The sequence below is a fragment of the Argopecten irradians genome, chromosome 11 (genome assembly GCF_041381155.1).
Source record: "Argopecten irradians isolate NY chromosome 11, Ai_NY, whole genome shotgun sequence".
NCBI lineage: Eukaryota > Metazoa > Mollusca > Bivalvia > Pectinida > Pectinidae > Argopecten > Argopecten irradians.
Window position 1 is genome coordinate 18,902,955 of NC_091144.1, and position 22,018 is coordinate 18,924,972.

Here is a 22,018-nt window from a genome sequence, read left to right on the forward strand (position 1 = left end):
TACGGCAAGTGTCAGGCTTACTTCGATTGCCTTATGATATAAATATTTATCTACCATGTAACAAGTAAACGGCAGGACGTCCCAGTCCATTGTATCACGACAGTGTCACTAACCTGAGTATACGTCCTTGGCCAATGTAGTCTCGACAATGCCAGAAGACACGACTTCTTTAGTACAGTGCCATTATTGATCTGTCTATTCCACTCATGAGGTATTTCTGCTTAAGTTTAATTACGATGTGTGATGATTGTTCTTTTGAAACTACTTAACGACATTTTCATAGAGACCAACCACACGCCGTCAAATCTATCAGTTTTCTGCTTGAAAACGCCACTAGATACAATATATATATAAGACAACTTTAATGTTTTTTCAGTGCTACATACATAAGACCAAACCCATGTCAATTTTACAAGGCACTGCATGGAAATATCATGACAATTACCCCTGGTTATTGTTCTCTGCCAATCTCCTATCAATTTAACGAGGACATTGTCTCTTTTCTTTGTAACCAGCAGGGCATCATAAGACATATAACACAGATTATATGTTGCGAATGGTTAAGTACTTATCTCGATACAAATATGTATTCAAATTTTAATAATTTGAAAGATCTATTTTAGTTCCTATATATAATGAATTTCAATTCTGGTGGTATGTTTCTTTATTCTTTCAAACACAGGTACACAATATACCAATTTGTAATCAAAGCTCCTCTAAACCTTGATTGACCTTCCCGTTTGTTTACCCTGATGCAAATGTACCGTTACAGTGTACTTATACTACACTTACATCTACGTTTGTCAGTTTCCTCCAAGGACGTATATATTTAGGACCTCCTCTTGCCTGTACTGTCCATTTGGAAAAAGTTCTCATGACTCTATGGATCATATATGTTTTTTAACTATTTTAAAACAGTTATAATTTTATACTGATTCTATTCAATTCTATATCAGATCCTAATATGAACATTTATGTCAACAGAGTCAAGACTTCATTATTGTACCTATGATTTCTCAATAGTATTTATAATTTACAGTGTGTTGTGATAATTAATGGCATTGCTAAACTGCCAGTTGATTAAGTTATGTGATAATATGACATTTGTGCTAGATATTCTACATGTCAAACTACTGTATATATATTTTAAGCATAATGAGGAAAAAACGTGGAATAGAAGCTAAACAATACTTTCACATTTTGAAGGATCTGTACCCTTTAAAGTAAAGCCAATTTTGGACCAAACTGCTGGTGCAGCTGAAATATGAATAAAACCAAGGACCGCAAAGACTTGGCATTATCCCCGCGCCAGATTGTGTATCGAAAGCTCAAACAAAAATATGAAGCTCATTGTAACAAAGAGTTTTAAAATAAAGATTCCCAATTGCACACTAGGGTTAGCACTACCTAACATGTAGTTTCGTGTTTGGAACGGTTTTTGAGTTATAGCCTTATGAAACTTTATAATATTGCTATTTTTTGAACTAAGTTTTCTCATGGTAACAGAAAAATCGAAAATGAAAAGGTTCCCCATTACAAAAGGCACAACTAGAGCACTAGCCTAACATGTACAGAAAGTTTCGTGTCCTTGGTTAAGCCCGTGAATAGAGATGATAAATTCCTTGGTTCCCTCGGAGATCCCTAATATGCTATGGCTAGGTGACTTGTTTCCTTGGGAGTCACATTTTTGTGGTATGAGTGACTATAGTCTACGGTTAGCTGACGAGTAAGCTTAAATATGATATAGGTGATGCTAAGTGAGTGAGTTAGCTGGAGAGAGGGAAATCATATAATGGCGTGGAATAAGCCAAAGAGAGGGTGTCTGGTGAGTTAACAAATGCAGTCGTATGATGTGTAATGTATAGACTATTTTGAAAATATCACTGTCTTTATAATCACTGTTTTTGGATAATGTAAAGTACTTGTGTTATAAACATTTATGTCTTTACCAACGGTATGAGGCACGAATTAAATTATATTCTAAATTCACCTACAATACTAAAAAGTGTCCAGAAAGGCAGGGACGGGAATCCTGATATTTGGTATCTATTTGGATTTTATACTGCCTCATTGTAAAATATATCAAAAGCTGAATCGTAGACATTTGATCCTGTTTCCTGGATGGTTTTATCTCTTCCGGGACAAGTTGCTTTGGAGGGGATTCGGCAGGCAATAATATCAATTGCATCCACATTGTTTCAACTCTGACTTCGCCCCTGTCAGGGCAGTCTTCGATCTAAACGTGTACAAAAGTGTGCTTAAAAACCATAATCACTGAACAAAAAAAGTACATATGTAATTATGATTAGTTTCCTGGCATATTGCAGGTATGGCTGCGATCTTTCAAAGTTATGTGTTTTTTTGTTTGTTTTTTAAAATACATTTTATTCTGCAGACAAAATAATTAGTACATGTGTAATTATAAAATGTAGTCATTTAAATCTATAAGTTTTTTTTTACATACATGAACATGTTGATTGTAATTTCTACTATTTTTGTTTATCTATTTATTCATTTTGAGTTTTTTTTTTTTCTTTCATCTTTTGAGGAAATACTGGGAATGGTATTACATGTACATACGTGTAGTGAGCAAATGTGATCTCATATACATGTACATATTTTAGCTTTCTGTCGTTATTTCTTCATTAATTATCATATAGAGCGAATTCAAAATAAAAAAAAATGTATATGTTATTTCCGACATTAAAGATATTTCTATTTATTTCATTCCGTTGTCTGTATTTAGAAAAATTTGTCCGGATATTATTTATATTCCGATTCAACTATTGGGTTGAGATATAATCATAGTCAGTTTAGCGCTTGTAACGGATTCACAGGAATGAGTTGAAATGTAAGATGTTTGTCAACATTGAAAAGCGGACGATTCAATCGTGAATCATTTCCTGAAACAGGCAAAGAGGTAAGTTTTGTTTGATTTAACCGAATTCATAAGATCTGTTAGGTATGCTTACTTTATTTCTACAAACACGCCGATGAAATGGGCGTCTTTGATATATGTTAGTAATGTAAATCGTGAAGTCTGAAGATGTCTTACACCACATTTCGTCTGCTTCTGACTGTATGATTTTGGAAAAATACAACAAATCATGATAACCTACCCAATATAGTAGGTGTAGGTTATTGTATTTTCCAAAACCAAAAGCAGACGCCCGTGCTTACACATATACATACAGCAACTTCGGCAAAGACACTGTTTTAAACTTGTAGGGCACTCCCATATAGAGGATAACTGTTAGTCCTGCATTTGAGTAACAGTCCTGTTTTTGAGGGATGATTTTGTTACGCAAATGCAGGATTCTGTGAAATGAAAACTGATAAAGTTGTTTTAAGCAAAGTTATCAAAAAAGGGCGTCATAATTTTTACATGGTATCATCACTAACATAACTTTCCACATCATTTCTCAAAAAGAAACAAAATTTCATTATCGAAATGTTTGTAAAAGTCACAAACAAATTTACCTCTATTCCTTACTATGGGGCTAAAAATAGAACACAGGTAAAAGTTAATCAACCATGACATTTGCACTAAAATTCTCTTGATAACTATACTCTAAGTGAGATAATAGAATTCAATAGTTCATACACAAAAAACATAAAGTCTTCAATCAGTTATACGGCTATCTGCAAATGATGACACCCCTTTTTGAAACAAATTTTTAAAACAACTTTATCTATTTTCATTTCACAGAATCCTACATTTGTGTAACAAAATTATCCATCAAATATAGGACTATTAACAATTACTCAAATGCAGGACTCTCCTGCATATACGGAAGTGTCCCCAACCTGTTAAACTGTAAGCCTGTTGATTGACGATCGTTATCTTGAGTTAGTAGTTTACCATGATTTATTTGATATCTGAAACATCACAAAAAAATAACCGATATATGTATGTTTAAAAACACTTAAATATTGCTTGTATCTGTGTATAGTATATGTACAGCTGTAGAAATAAATAGGTTGGGCACAACCTCTAGCTACTCCAACAATATTAGGTATAGTAAGAGGGGGCACTTTTGAAACATTACGTCTTGTTTCGACAATCAGCAAAATAATGCCTGATAAAAAATGTCTCACCAGTCGACTCTCATGTTATGGGAGTTGGAACAACCATGCATGTGAGTAACAGTTATCCATTTGAGTAACAGTTATCCATTTGATTAACAGTTACCCATTTGAGTAATCATTTAATTTAGTTACCCAAATGCAGGATGCTATTAAATGAACGTTTTAAAACTTTCAAAAAGGGCGTCATAATTTTAGAATTCCTTACAATTTATTAAGACTTTATGTTGCTGTTCATGAAATATCAAATTCTGTTGTGTTGCTTGGCCAGCTGTAACTATGTAAGATGACAATAATTTAGGTGTTGATGGCATCATGTCTACAGTGTATAGACATCAGGGAAATTCAGTGTAAATGTCACAGTTGAATGAGTTTTACATGTTCTATTTTTAGCCACATATAGTAAGCAATGGAGGTGATTTAGTTTGTGACTTTTACCAAAATTGGGACAATTAAATAAAGCTTGTCCTATTTTGATTAAAGTGAATAGTCAGGCAAAGGAATGCTAGCTATATATAGTAAAGTTAGTATAAATGGTGTTAATGTATCCAATATGATTTCTTATGAAATAGATAAATAAAAGGTTCCGGCAATATCGCTCTGCATGCGAAAAATTATACACCAATGTCATATGTTAAAATGTATCATGTATTGTTAACCTCTAAAATTGTTGTTGAAGTAGTATGTGTCATATAATTATGAATAATTATAATAATAAATATTTAAAAGCTGAACACCAATCAAGGCTTGTACCATTGATCACCACCACTTGATTCAGTTGTGTTGGTATAAATTTCAGAGAGTCAAAGATGGACCAAGTGCAGGCAGCTGAGTTTGGATTATTGGAGGAGCTTATGGAAGATGAAACACCAGAAAAGAAACACGAAACACTGAACAAATATATTGACAAAATGGAAACAAGGATTAAGTTTCAGGTTCCTGACTTTGAACAGGGTTTGTAAGCTACAGAATCAGTGCGAATTAATTACTTGAAATTTATTCAAGTTTTTAATGATATTCTTACATCATAAAATTAATATGATTGTAAAATAGCTTTCACTTAGAACTAAAAAAGAAATATTTAACCCTTATATTGTGACAATTACATGCCACTTAATATTTTTAGCTTGGTAATATGTATAAACTGTTAACGCAGAAATGTATTTACATTATTTATATTATAAAAGTGAGCATTCTTAATGACATCAAAAATTTTTCAATAAATGTGATTGAGTGGTAATAATGAGTCAGAATATATACATGTACCTGGTATAATATATTGGTCAAAATTTAGTGTGGAATTTTAATTTTGGTAAATAAGAAGAGTTGGTAAGATCTTGAAGTTGAACCATCATCTAAATTACTGCTGGTATTGAAGAAATCCTCTCCTTTTAATCTTAAATTAAAACATGCACTGTTCTTCATTTTTGGTATCAATACTGTTCTATGCATTTTTGTTATGAGTTAAACAATTGCTTACTTTACTATAGTAATTTGAATTATTACAATACACTATTGCTTTTCTTTTCTCATCCTCAATACAGATCTGCAGTGGCTGAATACATCCTCACCGCTTTCTATGTCTAAGGAACTGGAAGGTAAGTTGGTAGTAATGGATTTTTTTACGTATTGCTGCGTCAACTGTCTCCATATCCTGCCAGACCTAGAACAACTTGAAGAACTTTATAAAATTCAAGATGGAGTTGTGGTTCTTGGTGTACATTCTGCAAAGTTTGCCAACGAGAAGGTACTTTCTAATATTCTGAGTGCAATTCTTCGTTACAATATAAACCATCCGGTTGTTAATGACAGTGAAGCAACTCTTTGGAACAAACTTCAAATTGTTTGCTGGCCTACACTCCTAGTTGTGTCACCGACAGGGAAATATTTACGGACTTTTGTTGGCGAAGGACATAAGGAAAGTTTAGAAGAGTTTCTTAAGCTTGCTTTAGATTACTACAGAGAGAAGGGTTTGATAAAAACTCACTCATTGCCAGTTGCACTTGAAAAGGGCAAACTTCCAGCCACTCCATTAAAGTTCCCTGGAAAAATTGCAGTCAGTCAAAATGGAAAGATGATTGCCATTGCAGATAGTGGACATCACCGTATCATTATTTGCGGTAAAGATGGCTTAGTTCAGGTATGAAAATTCTTTGAAACTATTTTGATAGGCCTTGTAAAAAAAAAATCTTTACAGTCCAATTTTTTTTCATCTAGAAGACAGTCTAGTTAAAATATATCATAAAGACATTAAAAAATTAAACACTTTTTTAATTAATTGAAACTTTAATATTGGTGATTGATTTTCAGACTTTAAGGTTAACTACTTAGTGTTTATTTATCTCTCCCTGATTTTAACTACACTAAATCTATTTGACAGAAAAGTCTCATTGTAAAATTCCTGAGATAATTTTAATCAATCTGATTTACCAGAGTTATTTCCCTTTCTTTCACTCTGTAAACGTTGACAAAATGAACTAACGTTTTTACTTGACGTTCAGTTATTTCATTATTATCATTTGAGCATCAATAAGGGAGATGAATTATGTAAATTAATGAAATCATTTTATATACTGTAAAAATACTCTATGTTTTTCTAGAAATTGAAACTTGTTGCTTCTAATGGTCCATATATCAATTTAAATTATTCACATGATAATGTCTAATGTTGTAGTGGGTTGTTGGAGGAGGGAAGAAGGGGTTACAAGATGGCAGTTTGAGTGAAGCACGATTCAACTCCCCTCAGGGCATGGCTTTTGTTGGGGAAGACCTGTATGTTGCTGACACTGAAAATCATGTCATCAGAAAGGTTGGTATTGTAAGAAAGATTCTTATGATCCATATACACTTTAATAAATAAGACATGGTTGGCATAAAGTGTACCAGACATTCATGATCATTATTATTTTCTTCATTTCCAATGCTAGAATGATATTCTGACTATAAATGCATATCTTAAGACATTAGATGTGCTTATTACCCACACTGCACTCCTGTTACATTTAAGAGAACATGTAACATAGTCAGTAGTATCAAGACTGTAGTCAGACTCATAACCTAAAATGTTTATAAATATCTTGTATAGCTTTATATGTGTCATGTATTTTATTTTAATTTTAACTGAACTGATGTGCTGCTTCATTATTGTAATAAGGTTGATCTGAAGTCGAGTTTGGTGAGTACAGTGGCTGGAACAGGTGTACAAGGACAAGATAAAGAGGGAGGAAGGATAGGAACACAACAGGAAATCTCGTCCCCCTGGGACATACAGGCTGGATACTCTGTAGGTAAGGAACACAACAGGAAATCTCGTCCCCCTGGGACATACAGGCTGGATACTCTGTAGGTAAGGAACACAACAGGAAATCTTGTCCCCCTGGGACATACAGGCTGGATACTCTGTAGGTAAGGAACACAACAGGAAATCTTGTGCCCCTGGGACATACAGGCTGGGTACTCTGTAGGTAAGGTCATTTTCAGCAAAAATCACCAGTTTACTTATACATTGTATTTAGCTGATGAAAGTGCAATGTCAGACATGGAATTCAAGGATAAAATGTAGAACAGGGAAACTACGCTTTCCTGTCAAGTGCCCCAACTAGAAATCAAACCTTTTTCTCTGATGTGAACAGCTCTATTGATTAACAAAGCCAAAGAAGCGTGTACACATTTATATACTCCTTCAACTAAGTGATAAATACAATATTTAACTCTATATGTACATAGCCACACTATTATGTTACCGTATTCGACCACTTACCTTAAATTTTAGACTAAAACTATATAAACTGTACAGTGCTTGTTTCTTTATTTGATTTCTTAAAGATGCTCCACCGCTGACAAATGATATTTTTTTCACTATCAAAAACACGAGCAGACGATTTAGTATTTTTCTTCAGTTACAAAAGTTACTTACTTTACACCATATCACTGTTGAAAAGTTTGAGCTATTAATTTTACTTCAAGTTAAAGTTACAAAAAATAATTTATTGTATCCTGAAAAAATTCCGTGGCACTATATCCTTTATGGAATTAAGTACTGATTGCACATGTACTAAAGGCAAAATAAATTATTTTATATTTTTATTGTGTTAATTAGACATATATATACACGATTAAACACCAATTATCAAGTGATTAATGTCATTTATATTATGCTCTGTCAACGGTGGAGCATCTTTGATAAATTGATTAATGGCTTACTCTGTGCATTAATTTTGTAAAGTGTTAGCCCATGTTTTGGTATTTTTAAGCATTCCTTCCCTTTTTTTATTTTTAAGTGCCGTGGGCACTTATTGGGTCATATGCAGTATCATTGTTTTTGACTAGACTGGTGAAATGTTTAAGTTTTTTCCTGAAACTTTATTTTTTTATCAAACAGGAAGCAAATCAGAAGACATCTTGTTTATTGCTATGGCTGGAACACATCAGATCTGGGTCTACTTTATCCAAGATGGGAAATGGTACAAGGGGAGGTAAGTCTGAAACATATCGAAGCAAAAGTCTACATTAATTTATATATTTATGGAAAATCTCATAGTTTAAAAAAAGAAAAGAAATCAATCATGATGCTGTTTTAGTTTTCATTTTTTTGTGCGAATACCACTACAAAGATGTGATTTGAAATTTTTGTGTTACACCCTATCATTTAACTGCCAAGATCATTTTTGAAGGGTATACTAGGTTTGAGAGTTGGAGAAAATCCAGAGTACTCATAGAAAACACACTAAACTATTGTCAGTACCTGTTTCAAACTCGGAGGAGGAAGAGGGCTAGTGGTAATATCTTTGAACTTATCTTGGAAGTTATCTTGGAAACTAATTAATTAGCCATCAGAAATAAAATCACAGATATTATACATTATGTTTGCAATTACCAGTACATCTTTAACATTACAATCATTGATCTCTTGTAGGCAGTACCAAGCAGGAACCTGTGTAAGATTTGCCGGTAGTGGAAGTGAAGAAAACCGTAACAACAGCTACCCTGCTAGGGCTGCATTTGCCCAGCCTTCAGGTATTACAGTATCAACACACCCTGAACTGAACTCTATGTTTGTGGCCGATAGTGAGAGCTCCACTGTCAGAAGTGTCAGTATGAAAGACGGAGCTGTCAAGGGTTTGGTTGGTGGAGAGAAAGATCCTATGGTGAGTTTTATTTAGGTATACATTTACCAGGTGTTCAGAAAATTGTTAGGAGTTATTCCCCCTGTCCCATAATAAGAGATACATTTCAATTTTATGAAAGCATACCTGCTGGTGTAAGAGTTGTTTCCCCTAATACATCCTTGACTTACAATGTACCACATACAATAATACTATTAATTGTAAAATTCAATTCATCTATATTTATATCCAATTAGAAGTGGTTTGATAATAATCAACACAACATAAATAGCTTTGTTTAGATAGATTTAGCAATTACCATTATTTGGTTGGTTTGGAAATATAATATAATCCGCTTTCCTGAACATTGTACATAATTTTACTTTTGAAATGGTTCAAATATTCTAACATTTATTTTGCAGCATGAAAGATCTAGAATGATTTATTTTTTGATATTTCATTTAGAATCTTAAAGAAGTAAAACTTTAGCTTGTGAAGAACAAATAATCTATAAGCAGACATTTACTCAAATATTTTCAATATCCTTGTGTTAAAAATTCTCTTATTTACATAATCAGTAAAACCTGTGATAAAGGACATTTCTATATAAGGACACCTGCCTATAAAGAGAGACATATTAATTCAACTTCATATAATTTACTATACAATTGACCTCTGTATAAAGGACACTTGTCTATAAAAGGGGGGGGGGGGGCCTCGGTGGCGGAGTGGATAATATTTGTCAATATATTAACACAAGCCCTAGGCCTCCACCTGTGGGTCATGAATTCAAATCCAATGTGGGGGTGTTACCAGGTACTGACCAATGGTCTTCCAGTCTTCCAGTGTACTTCGTCTTTCCTCCACCTACAAACTTTGCAAGTCCTTACATAACCTTGGCTGTTATTAGGACGTTAAACTGATAAAACGCAAACCCTGTCACATGGACAGGGATATATATCAACCCGAGTGTAATATTTTGGTTAGTCAACCTGAGACTTGCTGAGGGGTGGCAGCCAAAATCTTTCACAAGGGTTGAGATATCCCTGTCCTCTTGACCGACTCATGTTTGATAATTTTTCTCCTATAATGTAAAGGTAAATACAGAAAAAGCAATGACTTCTTCGACTGTAGTCTCCGTTTGGATCAATGCCGTCATTGTCAAGCGTGTGTGAGCTATTTTTCCCTACCCTGGTAAAAGACAAAGTTATCATTTCCCTAGCAACCATTGGATAACCCTGTCAAGTATGGGAGACATTATTGTTCCCTCCCTTTGATTTCCTCTTAAGACAGATTTGACTGTAAATATACTTATAAATTTTCTCTTACTTCACAGAATCTGTTTGCATATGGTGATGTGGATGGTACAGGAATAGCGGCGAAACTGCAGCACCCCCTAGGGGTCGCTCTAGTGACAGACGATAAAGGGCTGTTACTGGTGGCTGATTCTTACAATCATAAGGTAAGCTGTGCCCTGTTTTAATGCCTGTATATTTAGGGTATGCATGGTTTGAGTATATGCCACAAAGAGTTTTGTCCAGCACCCTGCCCAATAGAACTTTTAAACCTTAATATTTTGAGCCAGGTTTAAAGGATGGGGGTTTTTAAGCGAGAGAACCCTCAAAAATACTGACCTGTGATAAGTGCCTGGCAACTCCCCCATAATTTGGATGTAGCTGTAGAAGGCTAAATCAAAGTCTATACAAGTACGTTAGACTCTTCTAAATCAAAGTCTATACAAGTACATTAGACTCTTCTAAATCAAAGTCTATACAAGTACATTAGACTCTTCTAAATCAAAGTCTATACAAGTACGTTAGACTCTTCTAAATCAAAGTCTATACAAGTACGTTAGACTCTTCTAAATCAAAGTCTATACAAGTACGTTAGACTCTTCTAAATCAAAGTCTATACAAGTACGTTAGACTCTTCTAAATCAAAGTCTATACAAGTACGTTAGACTCTTCTAATCAAAGTCTATACAAGTACGTTAGACTCTTCTAAATCAAAGTCTATACAAGTACGTTAGACTCTTCTAAATCAAAGTCTATACAAGTACGTTAGACTCTTCTAAATCAAAGTCTATACAAGTACGTTAGACTCTTCTAAATCAAAGTCTATACAAGTACGTTAGACTCTTCTAAATCAAAGTCTATACAAGTACGTTAGACTCTTCTAAATCAAAGTCTATACAAGTACGTTAGACTCTTCTAAATCAAAGTCTATACAAGTACGTTAGACTCTTCTAAATCAAAGTCTATACAAGTACGTTAGACTCTTCTAAATCAAAGTCTATACAAGTACGTTAGACTCTTTCTAAATCAAAGTCTATACAAGTACGTTAGACTCTTCTAAATCAAAGTCTATACAAGTACGTTAGACTCTTCTAAATCAAAGTCTATACAAGTACGTTAGACTCTTCTAAATCAAATCTATACAAGTACGTTAGACTCTTCTAAATCAAAGTCTATACAAGTACGTTAGACTCTTCTAAATCAAAGTCTATACAAGTACATTAGACTCTTCTAAATCAAAGTCTATACAAGTACATTAGACTCTTCTAAATCAAAGTCTATACAAGTACATTAGACTCTTCTAAATCAAAGTCTATACAAGTACATTAGACTCTTCTAAATCAAAGTCTATACAAGTACGTTAGACTCTTCTAAATCAAAGTCTATACAAGTACATTAGACTCTTCTAAATCAAAGTCTATACAAGTACATTAGACTCTTCTAAATCAAAGTCTATACAAGTACATTAGACTCTTCTAAATCAAAGTCTATACAAGTACATTAGACTCTTCTAAATCAAAGTCTATACAAGTACATTAGACTCTCTAAACAAAGTCTTCTAGACTCTTCTAAATCAAAGTCTATACAAGTACATTAGACTCTTCTTAAATCAAAGTCTATACAAGTACATTAGACTCTTCTAAATCAAAGTCTATACAAGTACGTTAGACTCTTCTAAATCAAAGTCTATACAAGTACATTAGACTCTTCTAAATCAAAGACTAGACCAGTCCATTATGAAATTTCAGTGTTTAATTAGTTAAACTAAAAGATTATTGTAAATCCTTTAGCTCCTGTAGACATGCTTTCATGAAATGAGTTACTAAGTAATGCACTTTGCGTTGAAGTTTTTTAGGGTTTACTTAAAGATTGATGCTATCAGCTTTAAGTCTGAATTGCACACCATGTCTTATAAATATAGAACTTCAAAAGCTTGAATTACTTTTAATCTAAAGGTATTGAAATTATGTAATAGTTTCCTTCTTCTGGATAACTTCCTCCCTAATATAATGGATGGGTACAGAATACAATGTACAGTATGGAAACCCTGGTGAAGAAATATCATGATTTGAATAAAAAGGATCAAAATACTGTATGGAAGACATTTTTATAAGACAGGTTTTTATCTTGTTGTTTCTGTGGTGCTTAAAGTACATAGGCATTGTGTTGTAAAAGTGCAGAGTTATTTATCTTTCTCAGGAACATAAACAGGTAAATTTCTTATCTTTAGGTTGAAGGTACTTCCACACATATATTATGACATACAGGATATGAATCCTATATACCTAATTTTAAGTAAAGGTCCATGGTTGTAGCAATACCAGTCTAGGTTAATTCCATCATCTTGTTTCCGCGAGTTAAGTGAGAAATTATGCTGTAAGTTTGTGGGAATTAGCTACAACTGCTGATAATTACATGAACTTCTTTTGTAAAAACATATTAATATATATTACGATCAGTAAGAATTAATAAGAAAGTGTGGTATTTCCTGCAACTTGAAATATATAAAATCCTTCTTCAGTTTTTCCCGTTCATATACATGTCAATCTAACATAAACAAGAATCTAAATATTGTAACATTTTTTTGTTATTAAACAATTAAAATCGATTTTTAACTCCCAAAAACAATAATTACATATTGATCAAGTGAAAGAAACATTTGCCTGTTCACATTGTATGTATGGGGTCAAACGGAGGTGCAAAACGCCATCTCCGCCTATTCGAATACTCCGGTTTTTGAATATTTTCTTTGGAAAATGCCTTATCCAAATAAGCGGAATCCTCGAGCTCTGTATTCCTATGTTGAAATATTTTGACTATATACATGTATTCATCAGGAAGCTATAAAATAGCATACATATCATTTGATTGCTTTATTCCTACAACCCAAACAAAAAATTATTTTATAACATTTAATCTAGAAATTTAAATTCAAAATGCACAAAGGATCACATCTGATTTATTTCTATGTTTTAATTGTTCTAGTACATTGTGTTTTAGTCATGACAATCTCAAATCTTCCCACTTCATATTGTTTGAATAGCTTAGACACTGTTTTCTTATCTTGTGAAATAAAGTTAATTGAGATTCTATATATAGAGTGTTACTTGTTTGATATTGGTACTGTTATTTACCTCTGTAAGGTGCAGTTGTATATACGTAGTTTAGATTGACAAGTTTACACTGTCCTGATCACCTTACCTACGTCACATCTGCTGAATTGTCAGAGTTCCTGCGATCAAAATACTAAAAGAAATCCTCAAAATTTAAACATAACTACGACAGGTTGATGTTGTTTCCATTTGCAGTATATATGTAAAGATCTTAATCTTTATTTGCTTACACATCCTGCGTCATACAGACTTGAAAGTCACTGAAATAAGATTGACAGATTTATTTTTACAGTCTTGGTATATTTAGATGTTCATAATCTTACAGGATATTGTAGTGAAGACCCTGAATCATTTACGTCATGAGATTAAAAAATATCACTGTCCTTTTGATTGATAAAGAGGAGATAGGAGTTAAATAAAAGAAGAGCAAAATTTTGGATGAGAATGAACTAGTGTTGTGACATAACACTGAAATGTGTGACGTACAATGTGGTTTGTTTGTATTTACCTATGTTAACAGGACTAGTATCATGGTAAAATATGGTTAGGGATGAAGAGAAACAAGCAAATTCGTGGAATTTCCATCCCCCGCTTTCAGGACATATTGTAGGTTATTAAGGTTAGGTTTAACCTTGGTTGAAACATGAAAAAACAAACTAAAGTCTTATTGTAAGACATTTAATTTTGTTATCAAGTTTGAAGAAAAGTGATTAATATTTATTACAGTTATTGTACGAAAGTGGCAGAAAATGTCTTTCTTATTAAATCAAAGGGCCATAACTCTGCTAATTATGATCTGCCAAAAGTGGCGATCGAACTTGGCTAAGCCCTTATGACATTTAACTTTGTTAAATTTAAGTTTTAACAATATTAGTTTTAACATTTGTTAGTTACATGTATTACACAGAAACTGCAGACAAATTTGTGGTAAATTAAAGGGCCATAACCCTGATAAATAACATCCGCTGAAAGAGTTGATCGAACCAAGTTTGAAGAAAATCTGTGAATATTTATTACAGTTATTTTATAGTAGTGGTAGAGACTGACTTTTTTTATTTAAGCAAAGGGCCATAACTCCGCTAAATAAGGTCAGTTGAAAGTCACGATCAAAATTGGCAGAGTCCTCACACTTTATTGCACGGAAATGGCAGAATATGACGTTTTAAGTAATTCAAAGGGCAATAACTCCGCTAATTAAGGTCCATCGACAGTCACGATCAAACTTGGCCAAGCCCTTAAGGCATTTAAACTTGTCACCAAGTTTGAAGAAAATTTGTTTACATTTGTTACAGTAATTGCACGGAAAACGAAGTGTTACAGACAGACGGACAGACAGATGGACAAACCCAAATTAATATCCCCCGTTTCAGAGAAAGCGGGGGATAAAGACCTTTGACCTTCAGGTACATATACATGTTATACCTGACATCTATACAATTTAAAAGGTTAAAACTTCCAAATCAGGTTTAAAGAAATAAAATAGAAGTTGTCAGTACAATTTCTATGTACATGTACCCACTTTGGCTTTCCTCCGAATATGAATGTATTTTGTTATACAATTAGGACTTGTAATGTTTAAATGCTCTTTCCAAATAAAGTGGTAGCAATACCACAAACCTTCCAAGCCTAAGATATGAATTAGTTTTAATTAACACATTATACATGTATATAGGCAGCTAGAGAATTATGATTTGACAAATAAAAGTTTATTTAGAATAGAAGATTTTTTTTCCTTGTAGATAATGCTACTCGTTATAAAGCAGTAAGGATGCATGCCTCTGAGGTTTCAGTCTCGTAGAAGTGTCGGTTCCACCTAGATATAATAAGTTTTGAAGTAAATTACTGCGATCATTTTGGATTGGTTTTACTCTATTTATATCCACATTTCCAACACCACTTAAATGCAATATTCATATAGTTTGGCATTGTTGATACAGTACTAAACTTGTGTTGTAGGCCTATGTTGTAGTATCTCCAAAAAATGTGTTCAATCATGATCAATTGACAAATCAGTAGACCAGTTAGATATGTATATATGGGTCCAATATCATCAGTGAAACACTGTTGCACTGAAGAGCTCATAAAGAGGAGTTAAATTGGATAAGATTTTATCTAACTTATATTTTTTGCAAATAGTCACTAATCAATTTAGAAAAAAAGAAAATGATTGTTATAATGTATTCATTGTTTCAGTAGAAGCATTTAATAAAGAATTTAGTAGTAATTTATGTTAATAGTAAATGAAGTTGAGGGGAAATAGGCACTATCAAGACAGGAGCATGTTGTTCTGAATGCCATAATAAATGTACAATATGATAAAACAACTGTATGAAATTCATAACATAACTGTTATCTCCATTTGTGCTTGCAGATAAAATCGGTTGATATAGCCAGCAAGAAGTGCGAGACATGGGCATCACCATCTCAGTCAGACAAGGGTTGTAACTCCATACCAATAGACCTGAATGAGCCTGCAGGACTGTGTGTGGACAAGACCAACCGAATACTGTACATAGCAGATACAAATAACCATGTCATCAGGACAGTTGACCTGGGAACCAAAGCCGTATCTCATGTAGGACTTTTCGTTGAAAGTTTTACACAATATCACCAATACATTATTTTCATACATTGCATTTTCATAATGATTTTTTCTAAAATTATTATGATATTTATATCTTTGAATTTTGAGCTCTCTAGGAAGCTATTTCTTAACCAACAATGTCAGAGGACAGATAGAATGCTACATCTTAAACGTCAATACTTGTGGTGAAGCTGCTTTGGGTATTTAAAACTGTTTGTGTCTTGGATTTCTTTAATTGGCCTTGAAATTGAACATCTGCTTATATTACCTTGACCTTTAATACACTTTTCTGTAATTTACTTAAACATTGTGTACACAGAGTTATTCTGAATTTCATCCTTTTTAGTTTAGCTGTTAATACTAATTTTCAGTTTAACTGTTGATACTAATTTTCAGTTTAGCTGTTAATTCTAACATTACTCTCACATTCTTTTATCATATCATCTGTGTACTTTGCTCTTGCAGCTCCCGATCATTTTCCCAACTCCTGACGAGGCAGATGGTTCTCGGAAGAAACAAGTGAATGACTTTGTAAAGGCTAACACAGTTGTAAAAGAGTTACCCCCAGTAAACCTAGCGGCTGGTACTACTGTAGATGTAAGACTACACATTTCATTACCGGAAGGACACCACTTTACAGAGGAAGCTCCCAGTAACTGGATGTTGATCTGTAAAGGCAAGTTCTTTAATATGTAAAACTTTCCCTGAACAGCTTCTTGACTTTATTGACCATTTCCATTGTTACATCAAAAGAAACTTTTACTGCACAATACTGACAAAATACAACAAGTGTTGGGTTGTCGCTGATGTAAAAGCTCGCTCGCTGGGAAAGTAGGTCACACAGCAGGTGGATGATGCTGTGAGGTACCCATGCAGCCCCATAAGTAACAGGGCCTCTCATTGGCTATCGCAGCGACAGAAAGGCGGGGCATATGTTACCTTGTTCTACATTTTACGTTAGTCTGCTCTACTGTCAGGCTGGTACAAATACATTTTTCGGATAATACCTATGTAAATGTATTGTACTAACAACTATGATCAATTTTCAAATAACAAATATGCTGATTATAATGTTTCGTAAACTATAGGTGGCAAACGCAACACATATAATTCTTTTCAAATACACCCCATTGTTTGATTTACCGGAAACCGTGACATAATGAAACAATCAACAGGTAAAAAGTTTTGAAGTTAAAAAAGGTCAACTAACTCAGAGTAAACATTGTGAAACACCAGTATCATTATAATTATTTTAAATTATTAAAATTGTGTGCAAGTAAGTAAGTTTATTCCAAATATGGTAAAATAGGCTAACGAGAATCATGGCGGCTAAGTGAACCGTATCAGAGATGCGAGTTGAAATAAGCTTACAAACACAATTTAGACATGAAGGTGGGTAAAAGGATAATCAGTTTATTTTAGAAGTGTTGGATATTGTTGAATTTAATTGCAAACTTACATGACACACGTGAATTGTATAATTTTCACCGCTGGATGTTTTGCAACACTACGGTTAATGTGATGGAATCGTAGCTCTGACGATGACCATCTGTCAGAAATCCTCCGTTAGTCGTTTAGAGCTATCTTGTTGAAGTCAGGTATTATATAAATATCAGTCTCCAGATTTAAGGTAGCGGAATATGTATTTCAACTCATTAGACACAGATTACAGAAAACCCCACAGCTAATGTATGACTTTACTGAATAACGCAGTTACAACTTTACAAATCAAAGATTCATTTCTTCTTAATCTGATGCGAGAAATGTGGATATGTGTGAATTTATTTCCTGTGGAAAAGACTGTTGTGACTGAGACTTATATAGATATGTTTGATAATACTATTTAAAAAGATATGGCAGATCTTAATGAAACTTTGTGGTTAGACTTACATTGGAAAGATCCTAGAAGTGTTTGAAAATCAGCTTGATTCAACAGTATTTTACGGAGTTATTGCCCTTTGCACTTACAATCAATTTTGGACATTGTGAACGCAATAACTTTAATAAATAAAAACTGAGCTAAATGAAATTTTGTATGTAGACTAACATTAGAAATATCTCGGACGAGTTTGAAAATCAGCTTGATCCGATGATAATTTACGGAGTTTTTGGCTTTTGCACTAATTATTATTATTGGACCTTGTGAATACAATACTTTGAATAAATATGCACTCGGCTTCATGAACTTTGTATTTAGACTAAAATTGGAAAAATCTCAGACAGTTACGAAAATTGACCTGATTGGATAGTAACTTACAGAATTATTGCCCATTGCAATAATGATTATTGAATCTTGTGAACATGATAACTTGAGTAAATATTATCTATGCTTAATGAAACTTTGCATATAGCCTATCATTGGAAATATCTCGAACAAGTTTGAAAATAAGCTTGATTTAACTCAGACTTATATACAGAGTTATTGCCCTTTTCAATAATAATATTTGGAGGTTTTGAACACGGTAATGTGAGTAAATATACTCGAAGCTTAATGAAAAATTGTATTTAGACCTATTAGATGTATGTTCCTATTTTGTGAACAAAAGACATAAGTTGGCTAGTAAATTACATAACTACAATGTATCAAATATCGGGTGACCATTAAGGTTGTTATTTTTTCTGACATTTTTTTTTATATTGAATGTTCTGTTCTTTTTCAGACGAAGCAAATAAAGTTTTAAACATTGACTATACTACAAATGGTAGCATCCAATCTTCTGAAGAGCAGTCTATGTTGACCTTCACCATGCCAAGTAACCTTGACCTTTTGAAATGTGTGCAGGTGTATATCAAGTGCCGTGTGTTCTTCTGTGATGATTCCAATGTCTGTCGTCTTAAGGAAAATGTGTACAAACAAGACTTTGTCTCACAGGATACAGAAAAAATCACCTCTGATAAAAGTGTCATTATAGACTTTAGATTTTAATGCTCCATCCATTCACTTAAGTTGTCTTTCAGGTATAGTATTACCTTTGTTTAACATTCGTCATGACACGAAACGTCTAGTTTCTATTAATAGAGCTGTGTGATGATATTCATTGGCACATGTTTACAGTCCCAAGTTTCTGTTTTATGGGTAGTTGTTTTATGACCAATATATTGAATTACACTATAGTATCTTCTCTATTGTTATCACTTACAAATTGTAATGCCCTTTCTAATAACTGTGGTAGATTACAAAAAAACATTGTCCAGTCTGAGGCTAAGAGTGAAAAATGCTGAATATACTTCAATTCATTAACTTTTTTCTATTTGGTCACATGAAGCTATTCAATTGGCCTCCACTCAGCGAAAGGTTTATATTATTGGTTAATATATTCTAAATCATGTAATCATGTTTGCTTTCTATGTGTCTTGATAAAGGGGCAGACTGACTTTGAAATTTGACAACCTGTATTGTTTACACATTTTGAAATTATTTCTTTGCCCCATATGCACATTCACAAATTAATAGTTGTACAAAGGTCTTTCTAATATTTTATCATACCAAATAGTTATGTGGGAAATCTGAGATAAATGGGGATTATAAAGAAATACACATATAATTATGTAGGTTGTTTTGATATAGATTTAATAATTTGTATTTATTAATATTTTCAATTGGAGAATGCTGAATCAGATGGTTGCCCACCAAGAATTTATATTGTAATATATGCATTTTTTATGAATTCTCATTGTTTTTGGATGAAAAATTTGTCTTTTTAATATTTCATATTTTATCACCTTAATTTTCAAGTTTGTTGATATGTTGGTTTTAATATTTTTAGCTTCCTCTTAACTTTTAACTCTTGATTTTATCTTAAACTCGTCCTTATACACACACTGGGTATGGGCATTATTATTGAATGTTTTTTTAATAATTAGCCAGATTTCTCCTAGTGTAATTATACGCTTTCCTCTGTTTAACCCTATTTACCTTGCATCACTGCAACAGGTATTTGTCACTAATTATGACACTTTTTGATTATTTTAACTTCAAGAAGTACATCAATCAGGACTCATCTTACTCATTCACACCTAAAGATACATCTGAAATCATCTAATTCAAATGCTATGATAGTTCATTAAGAATTTTTACAGATGAAGGAGATTTCAGTTAACAGATGTGGTATGCCAATGTAAAGGAGAACATTGTATTTTCTTATATTGACTAACGAAAGGTGAGTTTAGAGTAATTGTCAATATGTCATACAAAGGTGCCTTATTACATAACTTACAAAAGCACTAAACTGGGTGGTGGGGCTACAACTGATATACTTTGTAGTAGATGGTGATTACAATGTACATTTATTTAACAAATATCTGCCCGTTCTGTCTATGCTTGTAAATCTGATTGCAAGCTAGCTTTAACATTTGGATTATGGATGGTTTTATTAGATACATGTTGAATATGTGATATTCTTGAGGTGCTAAATATATATTGCTGATAACTCTAAATATGATTATAACAAAACTGCAATTTTAACACATACATGTATCTAAACTTGTATATGTTTCAGTAGCATTTGGAAATAAAATATACATATTGGATATGAATACCATTTCCTGTTTTGTTACACATACTGATAATGTTGGCCACGAAGGATCAAAATGTTGTAAATTGTCCACCTTTTAAATACTGCAATTCTGATACTGCCACGATGGATTTGACAAATATTTGTAAGATGGTTATTTTGCAACAAGATTATAAAATCATTATTTTTCAGTTCAAAACCTACTTTCAACTTCTTAAGTTCCACAAAAGTTTACATGAGGTGATTATTGTTACCCAAGAAGAAAAAAAATCTTTGATAAGCTTCTCTCCCTCATGTGCCTATGAGCTAAATTTGATTAGCTGTGGTTGTGTCATGGATAATAAAAGTGAAAGCAAAACATGATTTTATTCTTATATTGTAAAATCAAGGAATTTAATTTGTTAAAAACCAACGTTTTGAGTTCACATTACTCATGATAAATTGTTTTTAAGTTAAAAATAACTATTGGAAATATCAAAAAATAAAACAAAACAAATATGTCTACACTATATAAAAAATATCATATCTTCCCCGAAATTTAAGCTTTGGAGGTGAAGTGTGTCGTCAGTTTTGCCACAAAGAATACTAAAAGAAAGGTATCTACTTAAAATAGACTTAGAATATTTCTGTCTATTTACCTAGAAAATAGGACATTATACAACCCCAGAATATTTTAATGCCAGCGTATGGTTACAGTGAAACATGACATAATTTACGACAAGGTACCAGATAAATAAGAAAAAACCCAACTAAACGAACTTGTTTTCGCGACGGCTTAATTTCGTGTTTCCATATTTACTGCTTTTTTATGGGGATTTAGTGTCACGATTTTGAGTTTTATGTTCGAATGGCACTGTACTGAGAACATATTCTCTATGACTTATCTTTATCTTTTTATCGTATAGGGTTCTAATCGACCACGAAATATAACGAGAAAATAAGTTAGTTTACAGCAGAAGTTATCTTTATAGAAATAAACATAACTGCAAACAACTTAATACAGTAACTAAATCCGACTTTCTGATTGGCAGATTATTTCTTCATGAAACAAATTTTGTTTGCGAACTGTTTGAATCCGTGTAGCTGATTCTCATAAATCAATGCTTAGAAACGACTAACGAAATAAAACGATGTTAGCAAAAATGATTTGAATGTACTTTATACAACTTAACAATATGAATTAAATTGGATTTCTCTATAGACTGTGGAAGTAACGGAGACAGAAGACACTTGAAGTCCAAATGGACCGGACTTGTGAATACAATTGCACCAGTGTCCGTGAAAATAGCCAGTTACAGAATAAAACATGTTTCTAACAGTA

The 22,018-nt window shown here is 32.9% G+C and overlaps 1 protein-coding gene across 3 annotated transcripts; it reads left to right on the forward strand.

Annotated features, from left to right (window-relative positions):
* Positions 1-99: 99 nt before the first annotated feature.
* On the forward strand, positions 100-20,719 carry LOC138334910 (NHL repeat-containing protein 2-like). Of its 3 annotated transcripts, XM_069283749.1 has the most exons (12): positions 1,647-1,726; positions 2,838-2,920; positions 4,886-5,040; positions 5,631-6,226; positions 6,761-6,895; positions 7,241-7,373; positions 8,468-8,561; positions 9,002-9,233; positions 10,528-10,653; positions 15,971-16,174; positions 16,649-16,859; positions 18,844-20,719. In XM_069283749.1, the coding sequence occupies exons 3-12, from the start codon at positions 4,896-4,898 to the stop codon at positions 19,107-19,109; spliced, it is 2,142 nt and encodes a 713-aa protein (XP_069139850.1). In that variant the 5' UTR covers positions 1,647-1,726; positions 2,838-2,920; positions 4,886-4,895; the 3' UTR covers positions 19,110-20,719. The 3 variants fall into 3 exon arrangements, with proteins under 3 accessions (XP_069139848.1, XP_069139849.1, XP_069139850.1); XM_069283747.1 differs by lacking the exons at positions 1,647-1,726; positions 2,838-2,920 and adding an exon at positions 100-211; XM_069283748.1 differs by having other exon boundaries at positions 1,623-2,920.
* The last annotated feature ends 1,299 nt before the right edge of the window (positions 20,720-22,018 follow it).